Below are 12,349 nucleotides of genomic sequence, written 5' to 3' on the forward strand. Positions count from 1 at the left end.
CAACAACTCCAGGCCTAACTACACCAAAACCAACAACTCCTGGACAAACTACACCGAAATCAACAACTCCCAGACCAACTACAGCAAAACCAACAACTCCAGGTCCAACTACACCGAAATCAACAACTCCCGGACCAACTACACCACAACCAACAACTCAAAGACCAACTACCCCAAAACCAACAACTCCAGGACCAACTACGCCGAAACCTACAACTCCAAGACCAACTACACAAAAACCAACAACTCAAGGACCATCTACACCAAAACCAACAACTCCAGGACCAACTTCACTGAAACCAACAACTCCAGGACCAAGTACACCAAAACCAACAACTCCAGGACCAACTACGCCGAAACCTACAACTCCAAGACCAACTACACAAAAACCAACAACTCCAGGACCAACTACACCAAAACCAACAACTCCAGGACCAACTTCACCGAAACCAACAACTCCAGGACCAAGTACACCAAAACCAACAACTCCAGGACCAACTACACCGAAATCAACAACTCCAGGACCAAGTACACCAAAACCAACAACTCCAGGACCAACTACACCGAAATCAACAACTCCAGGACCAAGTACACCAAAACCAACAACTCCAGGACCAACTACGCCGAAACCTACAACTCCAAGACCAACTACACAAAAACCAACAACTCCAGGACCAACTACACCAAAACCAACTACAAAGCCACCAAGTATGACATGTCTTTTTGAAAGTTTTCTACTGACATTTGTTTCTTTGTTTCAATCTTTCTTGTCAAGCAACCCGTTCATTTTCTTTCTGCTGTACAGACCCATGCCCACCTGATGCAGAGTATATAGAATGTGGCCCATCTTGTATCCCCACTTGTATTGAGCCCTCCACCAACTGTTCTGGATCCTGTATCAGCGGCTGCTTCTGCAAACCAGGGTTTGTCTTCAAGGGGCGGCGCTGTGTGCCACTGGAGAAATGTGGCTGTCTGGATGACCAGAATAACTACTATGAGGTTATATGTTGGAGTTTATATTACAATATGCTTGTGCTTTTTAGGCTAAAAACATTTAATGACAAAGTAATAAATAGTAAACAAGAAGGTTGTACAATGTACTTTTACTGATACAGTTCACATCACCAATATTGATCCTTCATTCAATTTTGTTTTAGCCTGGCGAGATCTTATTTGGAGATGACTGCTCAAAGCTGTGTCGCTGTGCAGGAAACTATACTTTACAGTGTGTTGATAACTCCTGTGACCCAACTGAGGAGTGTCGCAACATTGATGGTGTTGGAAGCTGCTATCCCAAAGGTAATGCCTCATAAATTGCTACAGTACTTGGTGCTTGCAACTTGAAATGTGTCATCTAAGTTTCTTATTGTTTTTTCCTTTAGCTACATCCACATGCATTGCATCTGGTGATCCCCACTACACCACATTTGACAAACGCAGGTACAACTTCATGGGCAACTGCAGCTATCTGATGTCTAAACCCTGCAACAAAACAGCTCTGCCATACTTTGAGGTCCATGCTGACAATGAAAATCGCTATAACTCACCCACCATCTCCTATATAAAGGCCGTACATGTATATGTGTACATGGTGAAGATCTCCATTCTCAAAGGGGGCACTGTGCAGGTAAGAAATGAGAGGAACTAACACTCTTAAACAGGATCATATATTCAATCAATGAATCAATCACATTTTATTTGTATAGCCCATATTCACAAATCACAATTTGTCTCATAGGGCTTTAACAGGGTGTGACATCCTCTGCCCTTAACCCTCATATTGAAAACAATCACTATTGTCATATAAACATATCAACAATACCTCTCCAGCTACTGATATCATTGGAGTATAATTCGTAATTGTAAATTCTATACACAGAGTTAAAAAAAAATGCTCCTCAATTTTTCCTCAGTAATCGCTCATTAGGGCAATGCTTTCCCTATACAGGTGAATGGGACCAATGTAAATCTGCCGGTGACTCTGGCCCCTGGTGTGTCTGTGTTCAAGTCAGGAAAGCATTACACTGTGTCCTTAAACTTTGGTGTGACCGTTCGCTATGATGGAAATCACTTCATGGACATCAAAGTGATCAAAGAGTGAGTGAATCCTTTTGTTAATGGATGTTTCTAAATGAATGGATAATCAGTGACAATGCTAGTGCTTGGTTGAATTGACAAACAATGGTTGAGAAATAGCAAATTACAGTTTTAAACAAATTGTTGCCTTCACTTCCACAAATCACTAGGTATCTGGTTTTCTTGTAATCAATAGCTTTCAGAATAAACTGTGTGGACTCTGTGGAGATTATAATGGAGATGCCAAAGATGACTTCCGTAAGCCAAATGGATCATTGACCAACAATGTCAATTCCTTTGGACACAGCTGGAACATTGACCCAAAGTGAGTATTGCAGGGATAGAAGCATACATTCATACTTTTACTGGAGCTAAAGGTCCCAGTTTGAATGTCTGTGTTAATAGTTAATTATGCCTAGTGGTGCCACACTGATTGGCATGGTGGCGAATCTTGATGACTCGCCAAGAGGCTTCAAGTAGCTGTAACTTCCATGTTTCCGCTCAATCACTGTCAAACTTCATTTTTGTGATAAGGAACCTGCCCTGAAGAGTTCTATATGCAAATATACTTTAATAGTCACAGCGGCCCAGGGTCATAGCGCCACCTACTGATCAGCGTGAAAATGAAGTTGTTGTAACTCCACTGTGCATTGTCCAATTGACCCCAAATTGCTCACACTTCATCAGAGCCCCGACCTGAACAGATCTATTTCTCTGTACGTAGTGAAGGTGATAGCGCCACCTAATGATCAGCGTAAAAATGAAGTTATTTTTAACTCCTCTGTGATTTGTCCAATCAGCCTCAAACTTCTTTCACACGATCACAGTCCCGCCCTGATCAGATCCATATGTCAATATTTATCGTTACAGTGCCACCTGCTGGCGACAGGAAGTGACATCTTTTATGCTTTGAGGCTGGATTTTCAAAATAAAACCCCCCAGATAGTTATAGGAAGTTACCAGGAAACCCGAAAGGAAGCTGGCACAGTTTCTTTCTCTCTCTCTCTCTCTCTCTCTCTCTCTCTCTCTCTCTCTCTCTCTCTCTCTCTCAAATTGGCACAGTCTCTCTCTCTCACCAACCTGGATCATGTTATAAACATGCAGCTTTTATAAAATGTCTCTCTCTAGCCGGCAGCAAGCACTAGGCACACATTCAAAATTTCTCGGGAGGAATTTTCTAGATTATTTCGTGTTATGTGCTAAATATATGTAAAAAAAAAAATATCACAGTATTTTAACATCTAAACCTTCCTTTTTTTCTCCCAGTAAAACCGTTCAAACTGTTTGATGTCTCATTTTGCACTCAGGGTCATTTACTCAGTTTGTGTCCAATGATAATGCTTTCTGGGATTTCTAACTCCCTCCTCATGCTTTTAAGTTCTCCCATTTAGTGACAGGCGAACAAAGAAAGTTAAATTCTCAGGCTTAGGGTTTTGGTTACATAAATATTGCACAATGAAGACATGTGTACGTATGGTAACTTCAGTTCTAACTGACGAAGCTCCCACTCGTCACTTCAAAGTAGAGAAGCCTCTTGGATGAGAGGTGAATCATCTTCAAGAAACTTAAGCAAGTCCAGTTGCCTATGTACACACGTACGACTGAAGATACCATGACCTGGATAACTGAGAAGTCCAAACATCATAACGGTTCTCAATAAAAAGCATTTTGGTGAGCATCCATTACTAACGAACTAGACACAGAGCTTCTCTAACAGACTGTCTGGGTTAACAGGTGTAATACGAAACCCAACACCACCATTCCAGGGTGTGATGAAGAGCAGGAGCAATATGAGAGCTCTACATACTGTGGCATCCTGCTGGACAAAGACGGTCCTTTTGCTGTATGCCACCCCAGAGTCATCCCCAATGTAACTGCACACTCATTCACACCACAAATGCACAAACATATGCAGTACACACAGATGTGAAGTTGTTCCCTCTGATGATTTTTTTTGGAGAATTATTTTGTACATATATGATAAAAAACAAGAAGACTAATATCATTAAAATAGCTGAGACATTTTCTAGTGCTCAGTTTGAGATGGTATCCCTCTGTGGACCAAAGCAAGCAACAATTACATTTTCTTTTATTCCAACCACAGGAAATCCACCTAACTAACAACTAGCAAAGTGGATTTGTGTAATATAAATTCCACAAGAAAAATGTAGATACCCTGCTACAAAACTCTTGATAAAGATTATTGCATGTAATACAGAATGGACCAGTCACTAATGGCATACCATAAGTTATTACAATAATTTGTAAAATGAAATGAATGGCGATCCTTGGCTCAACCTTCTGCAACACAAATGAATGTAAAGTCACAAAATTGACGGATTACATTTCTAAGATAAAATGGGGAAACAGAATTAACTCAAAGCTTCATGTGTCTTTAGAATTATTTTAAAGACTGTATCTTTGACCTGTGTGAGCTGGATGGAGCCAAGCCCATTCTGTGTGAAGCAATTGAAGCCTACGTCAATGAATGCCAGGACCGGGGAGTCAACATTGGACCCTGGAGGAATGAAACCTTTTGCCGTGAGTATTAAATGAATGGATATGTTTGTTTAGTCTAGTCCACTCAAAGCCCTTTACAGTACAGTTCTTGACATTTACCCATTTACACACGCATTAATGCATATTTGTGCAGCACTTTTCTTTATAAGAAAGGGCAATTTGAGGGTTCACTATCTTGCCCAAGGATACTTAGGCATTCGGAAGAATAGGATTGGACGGATTGAAAACAACCAAAGTCCTTCAGCTGCAGCTTTTGTGTCAGTACTTTTTAAAAAGAAAAATGATACTTATACATCTATTTAATAAGGATTAAATCAGTTCAGGAACAAAATTGAAACAACCCAGCAACACAGGAGATGACTCTCAAGTCTCCTGTGAAAAAGGAAAGAAATCTTAGTGCTGAAACCCAAAAAATGCTTGATTCATTGAATTTATTTTAAGATGGGAAAAACAGTTACCGCACTGCAGTTATTGCATACATTAAAACTCACTGAGGATAAAACACATTAAAGGCTGAAGTGTTATTTCCATTGTTGTCCTCTAGAATGACATTTAACACATCACAAGATAAAAAACAGAAAAACAAGACAGTGACCAAAGACAATACATCAACAGAGACATAGCTAATAAATAGCAGCTTAATACTACTTAGTCAAGTCAAGTCAATTTATTTATATAGCACATTTTTACATTACAATTCATTTAGCTGACGCTTTTATCCAAAGCGACTTACAATAAGTGCATTTAACTATGAGGGTACAAACCTAGAACAGCAAGAATCATGTAAGTACATTCATTTCAAAAGCCAAACCACAAGTGCGACTTGTAAGTGCAACTAAATTTATTTTTTTATTTTTTTATTGGTTATTAGACATAATTTTCTTAGTCAAGGTGTAGTATAAAGAGATATGTCCTTAGCCTGCGGTGGAAGATGTGTAGACTTTCTGCTGTCCTGATGCCAGTGGGTTGTTCATTCCACCATTTAGGAGCCAGGACAGCTTTTAACATTTTTAAAACAACAAACACGTACAAACACATACAGGCAGAGATCAAGGCGAAAAACAAATGCCAAAGAGAAGAGGTGGGTCTTGAGCTGTGTTCTGAATGTCTCGATGGAGACGGCAGTTCTGATGTGGTGGGGCAGTTTGTTCCACAAACTGGTCGACCCTGACTTTCCGACGAGCCCTAGTTGCGACCAGAAGTGACTGGTGACTAGTCAGAGGACCTGAGTGACCTTGGTGGGTTATAGGGAATTAAAACTTCAGACAGGTGGGAGGGAGCCAAGTCATTAAGAGCTTAATAAATAAATAGCACAATTTTAAAAATGAACTCTAAAACTGACAGGGAGCCATTGGCGGAAGGCGAGTGCAGGGGAAATATGCTCATGCTTTTGGAAGCTAGTCAGCAACCTTGCAGCAGCGTTCTGCACATACTGCAGGTGTGACAGGGAAGACTGACTGACAGGGAGTAAAAGCATGGATAACTTTCTCACAGTCTTTGAATGAAAATAAGGCGTTTGCCTATGCTAAGGCTCAAAGTTGGAAATGGATGCCTGTCACAACAGAGTTTTGTTTGTCAAATTGAATGCAGAGTCAAAAATGACTCTAAGGTTCCTTGCCTGCGGTTTCACAAAGGGTGAAAGAGGGCTGAGTTTCCCACTCAGATTATTGTAGTGTTTAGGTACCATATTTTTGACAATTTTGTATGCAAGTAACATATTTATGTAAATGAGTCTGGAATGTGCAGGGTGTGATATAAATCTTATCACTTTGTTATGATGCTTTTGTCATTTGATTTTATGGTGTTGTGATAAGAAGGTGTACCAGGAGATGGCAGCATTAACTTAACTCTTTCATTTTTCTCGGTTAGGGATTTTAAAGCCATATTTGCACCAAATAAGGGCCTGTCTAAAATGCAACCAAGTTATTTTACTTTGCCTCTCCAACTCTGACTATAACATTTCAGTCAGACAACTCACCTCAAACGTTTATTGCAGCCGTAGAACAGGTTTAGTGTTTGGCATCTAGGCTCGAACCTAATCACTCCCCCATATGATTACACAGATATGATGGGAGTGATGAGCAAATACTTGTCTGACAGCCATCTAACTCATACTAATAATAATAGTAATAATAATAACCAAAGTTAGCAAATAATGAAAAGGCAGACCATACTCATTGCAAAACAGATAAGAGAACAACATTATAGAATACATAAATTATTTTTTTTAAATGCCTCTGCTTCTCAGACCAGCTTAGTCCGCAGGTAAATGTATCCCACATGCAGAAGGTGTTTGATTCCTGTCTAATATGTGTATTGATGAATAGTTTATTTATCCTTAAATGAAAACCAGTCAGTGTAGAAATAGTAAGTTCACTCATCCCCAATTGTTAGGTGCCTCTCAGCACCTTTTCAAACAAACCTAAAAATAAATTTCTGTTCATGAAAGTTTTACTGCCATCAAGGAAAAACAGCTTTATGCCTATATTCCAATCTGCTCACTGACTTCAATCTCCAATCCTCCCCCTAGCCCTGAGTTGCCCCCCCAACAGCCACTATGAGCCCTGTGCAGACCCCTGTCAGGAGACGTGCACTGGGAAGCCTCCTTCCTGTGACGGGCCCTGCTCTGAAGCCTGTGTGTGTGATCCTGGCTATGTCCTGAGTGCCGGAAAATGTGTCAAAAATAGTGCATGTGGCTGCCAATACACCAACGACCAGTATTATGAGGTACACAGTGAAGTGCTTGTGCATGTGCATTTGTATGTGGATGTGTCCTTAAACCTTTTTTAATGATATTTTAGTCTGTAACAATGTGACATGCAGTTTTCTTAAATACACATTTGCAATATTAAAAACAGAAAGCTGCCTGCTCTGCATTTACCATACTGAACTCATTATATTTCTCATTGCTAATTGACAACCTTTGTTTTAAGCCTCCTCCTGCTAACCCAGTTTCAATTTGTGATCGTCTCAGCCTGGAGAGGAGTTTTATGAGCAGGACTGTAAGCTGAAGTGTAGGTGTGATGCTCAAAATGTTACCTGTGTGACCTCTGAATGCCCCCCAATGAATGAGTGTAAACTCCAAGATGGCGAGTTGGGCTGCTATCCCACTGGTACGTTTAAAACTATTGTCCTTATACACATGTGTTGGATGGATATGGGTGATACTGTGTTAACTGAATGCTGACTCGGTGTTGTAGTCTAATGCTCTGTTCTTTTGCCCCCCCCCCCCCCCCCTGTCAGGCTCTCAGGATTGTGTAGTCTCTGGAGATCCTCATTACAACACATTTGACAAGAAGTTCTTCAGCTTTATGGGAACATGCACCTACACATTGGCGAGAACATGCAAGAACAAGACAGGTAGGGACATGTTCCTTCCATTGCACCTCAGCGTCTTTTTAACCCTTTTTTTCCTTCAGGCCCAGAGACTCACCCAGTATTCACCAAAGAACCAAATATACACGAGCACAGAACATATTCTGGTTATCCCCCCAATGTAACCTCCTGTAATTATTGCAAAGTTCTGAACATGATGATACACGCAGGTGTACTTCACATGATCATGTAAAGTTTGATGTACAACTACGAGTAAATGATCAATTCAAATAACCATAGAAAATGACAACCTCATAATACAAGCACAAGTGCTAAAACGTTTGTATTATCTGCACAAATATAATGTGGCTGATGTTTTCAATTACTACCCACCAACTGTATTTTTGTCATATTTCTGTGGTCATTACTCTGACTTCTCTGAGAAATGTGGCATCTATCTTAAAGGCTTGTGGGGTCTTGGGACATTTTACATTCATATAATTGCATAGGTTTTTTATGTACATAATGTTTATGAAATCTAATTGCTGCAAAAATCAGACTGTGAACTGAATTGTTTTGCCTTTACTGCACACGTCAGAGAAACCTTGTGTAGTCTACACTGCAGGGCAACCTGGTAGAGCCGAAGCCGTGCTGGATTTTACTCGATCTTTATAAATATGGTGTTGTGCTACCTTTGCAGGTCCTTGGTTCTCAGTGGAGGGGAAGAATGAGGCGAGAGGAGTGTCAAGTGTGTCGTACCTGAGGAAACTCTATGTCACTGTGAATGGAATTACTGTGACACTGATGAAGGCCAGAAAGACGCTGGTCAGTAACATTTACACAATGACGTCTGTGTATGGAAGTGTACCTATCCTTTATCACGAGAGGATGACTGGGCTCGCACACACACACTCACACAAACACACACACACGCACACAAACAAACGCACCATCTGTAGCACTCTCTCTATATCCATCTTCATCCTCTGCTCTAGTGAAATTACAACTTTAAGCGCTCATCCCTTGATGTCATCACCTTTTTTATTAGAAATGATCCTTGTTCTTTGAATTTTATCTCTTTATTCTCTTTATTCCATAATCCTAGAAATCCAAATCCATCTTCCGTCTTCCTACATATCCTTTTTTGATTGATCCTTCCACAGATCAAACAAGTCTTGTCAGTGTCATTGTTTTCTCGTCTTATCCTACAAGACATCCAAGGATCCTAATCCCTGCAGGCTGTTTTCTTTAATCCACTTGCCATATGACCTGTTATGTATCAAATTTGAAAAGCTGACAAGACTCTTAATTAAATTTGTAGCAAACATTACCTGTAGCTATAGCTTCTGTTTAACATGGTGTTTTATATCATACGTCCTGTATCCCTCCGGCAGGTAAATGGAGTGCGGGTGGCCCTCCCTCACTCCCCCTCCCCTCTCATGACTATCAGCCTTGCTGGTCAGTACATCACCCTGCAGACACCCTTTGGTCTTCGGGTGCGTTGGGATGGAAACCATTACGCCCAGATCTCAGTTCCCAGGTTGGTATAGAGATTTGTTTAAGAAGTAATAAGCGACACAGACAAACACTATGTAATAACCAGTAACACTAAAGTAGGAACTAAGTAACTAAATGTAACTCATTTAGTTTACTAAATCTATCAAGCATGGCGTCAAAAAGCCAATACATTTTTCCCAGCAGTGTTTAGGGTTTATGGAAAAATACCTTTAAAACAGTTGTATCTTAACACTTAAAGACACTTAAGATAATTTCACACAACACATACAAGCATAATTTTACATAACTGTGGATTCTTTTTCACTCCACATTTTTTTCTGAAATAATGAAAATCTTGACCTTGTTTCACTCAAATTCCACCAAGTGGAATTCTACTTCTACTTTCTTCAATATTAATCTGATTTTAACTGTTGAAAATCAGAGTTTAATATCAGTTTATGCTGTTACAGCTGCAGAGGTATATTTTATGAAAACTGCTTAAGAAATCAGATGAACATCTGTGCAAGATGTAGTTTAAAGGTCATGCAAATCTGTTATTTTTAGTAAATCCTTGCAACATGCCTAATTCCTAATACTTTGGCTGTATTTTGCAGACTCTATTGATAATGCCCTGATTGATAGGAGCAGAGATTTCTATGTTCTATCTATTTGTTTCTTGAAATCCATTAAAGGGCTAAACGGTATTTGTCCTTGTAAGTCTTCTTACAACATTCCTCTTCATCTTTTAATCCCCTGTTATCTGTGTCTTCGGCCCTTCAGCTCCTACAATGCCCAGATGTGTGGTCTCTGTGGTGACTACGATGACAACCCAGGCAATGACTTCACCAAACCAGATGGCACTCTGGTAGGAAACGCCAATGACTTCGGGAACAGCTGGCAGACTGAAGAGGATGAGGATGAATCGTGAGTTAGCACACGTCCATCTTTTCAATGTAACCGGAACATTTCTGAGAATGGACTTCACTTTAGGGCTGCAACTAATGGAGCGACGCCCGCGAGCTCGTTCAGGCAGCCGACTGGAGCTGCGCTTCTCCAATCATGTGACATACACCACATGACATACCGCACTCTCCACAATCATCTATAATACACACCCACCTTATTAGGCGGTCTATTTAAGCAGAGGGAATTTCCCATCACCCCCTTTGCTTGCCCCGCTTCTGCGTCAGTATTGCTACCAGTTGCTTCAGCCCCTCCCTCACCCCAGCATCCACCTGTAGGCTCCGACGGGGGGTTACAAGTATTGGATCATCACTCCCATTATATCTATGTAATCATATCGGGGGCAGTGATTAAGTAGACGCCAAACACTAACCTGTTGTACTGTTGCATCAACGTTTGAACGTGAGTTGTCTGACTGAAATGATTATTTTGATAACCGATTAATCCGTGGATTATTTTTTCGATTGATCGATTATTAATTGGATAAAATGACAAAAGCTACATTTGACCCTTTACAGTTTATTTGAAATGCTCTTTCTATGTGTGTGATGACAATCCCAGTTTCAGATATGTATATTCCGACCAACATGTTTTCTCTTCAGGTTCATACCACGGTGATGTTTGCTGCTGTTTCTTGCGAAATCAGCTTTTTACATTTGCAGTTAACGGTCTTCTTTGCAGACTTACATGTCAAGTGTTCCTAAACTCTCTGCTGTATCAATAAAAACAAATATCTAACATAGTTACAAGCAGCATTTTGCAGGTTCTAATCTCTTTGTGCTCAGCAAATGGAAGCAGCTCAATTGAAAAAAGAATTTAAGGAAGAAGCAGCAATGAGCGTGTTTAAGCAAAGACAACGCAGTTGGCCGATTGGGCTTGAGTTCCAGGGAAAGCCCATATATATATAATTTCCAATTATGGAAAGTTAAGTGTCACATTTCTAGCTCCCTCCAGCTAACAGCCATTTGAGCCACAGCAGAAGATGAGAAATAATACTATTACAGCAGATGTTTTTTTGCTAAAAAATATCATGTTTTCAATTACCAAACACCAACTGTCTAAACTCTTTGTGTTATCATTTTTAGGGATAAATGAAACAGAATTTGTTGTTGATTTTATAATTTAATGAGCCTGTTGGCTTTTTCTTTTTCTTTTGTTCAGGTGTGTTCCAGGTACTAAACCTGACCCAGACTGTGATCCAGAACTACAGGCTGAGGTGGTGAAACCAGACAAATGTGGCAAAATTAAAGACCCTGCTGGACCCTTTAGGTGAGAAAATAAAAAAACCTGCTATTATGTAAAGCTGTAAACCATCAATATGTGTGTGTGACAAAAAATGCACTGATGGCACTGATGAGGTGTGCAGTTCAGTTCAGTAAATCTCAAGAGCTGCTCGTCCAAAACTATCACAGTTGACACTGCATTTGTTTGGGTCCTCCCACGGGGAATTGAGATAATCAAAGGACAGACAGATAGACAGGCAGACAGAGATTTCTAGTTTATATATTGGTTGCTTGACCCTTTAATAAAACATTAATATAGAAAGCATTTATTTTGAAGGAATGTACATATTTCTGACAATAAATTGAATCTTAGTGTTATGTCCTACATTTACCTAGTTAAACTCAGAAATCACTGAAATTACAAATCCCTCCAATTTCAATTTCTTCATGTTAAAGTCGATGATTATTCTTGTAAGGTCCATTTATATATACAGTATATTAACATAGGTTTCAAGAAAATCTTTCATAATCAGATCTGTTTATTTTATTGTATAAACTTTAGCTTTTCACCTTAAATCGATATCAGAAGAACGAAAGCGCCCTTTTATGAGCAGTGTCAGCACTGGGTGTGTACCAGATTGTATACTTGTTTTTGTACCAGCTTTACAGCTGCCCAGACAACATGTGTTTTATTTTGAAAGATGTGTCTAAAAACAATTCAGTTGGACACATTGTGGTATCTTTACAAAGATTAT

The 12,349-nt window shown here is 39.8% G+C and overlaps 1 protein-coding gene across 1 annotated transcript in view; it reads left to right on the top strand.

The window, feature by feature from the left end:
* The window catches only part of zanl (zonadhesin, like), a 41,591-nt gene that overhangs the window by 10,952 nt on the left and 18,290 nt on the right, over positions 1-12,349 (top strand). Inside the window, exons 10-24 of the mRNA XM_034569344.1 lie at positions 13-708; positions 806-999; positions 1,158-1,299; positions 1,383-1,627; positions 1,949-2,097; positions 2,273-2,401; positions 3,811-3,946; positions 4,476-4,617; positions 7,127-7,323; positions 7,571-7,709; positions 7,840-7,956; positions 8,612-8,736; positions 9,306-9,451; positions 10,189-10,332; positions 11,533-11,640. Coding sequence (XP_034425235.1) covers positions 13-708; positions 806-999; positions 1,158-1,299; positions 1,383-1,627; positions 1,949-2,097; positions 2,273-2,401; positions 3,811-3,946; positions 4,476-4,617; positions 7,127-7,323; positions 7,571-7,709; positions 7,840-7,956; positions 8,612-8,736; positions 9,306-9,451; positions 10,189-10,332; positions 11,533-11,640 — 2,809 coding nt within the window. The remainder of the gene's footprint in view (positions 1-12; positions 709-805; positions 1,000-1,157; positions 1,300-1,382; positions 1,628-1,948; positions 2,098-2,272; positions 2,402-3,810; positions 3,947-4,475; positions 4,618-7,126; positions 7,324-7,570; positions 7,710-7,839; positions 7,957-8,611; positions 8,737-9,305; positions 9,452-10,188; positions 10,333-11,532; positions 11,641-12,349) is intronic.

Source organism: Hippoglossus hippoglossus, chromosome 18 (genome assembly GCF_009819705.1).
Source record: "Hippoglossus hippoglossus isolate fHipHip1 chromosome 18, fHipHip1.pri, whole genome shotgun sequence".
Lineage (NCBI taxonomy): Eukaryota > Metazoa > Chordata > Actinopteri > Pleuronectiformes > Pleuronectidae > Hippoglossus > Hippoglossus hippoglossus.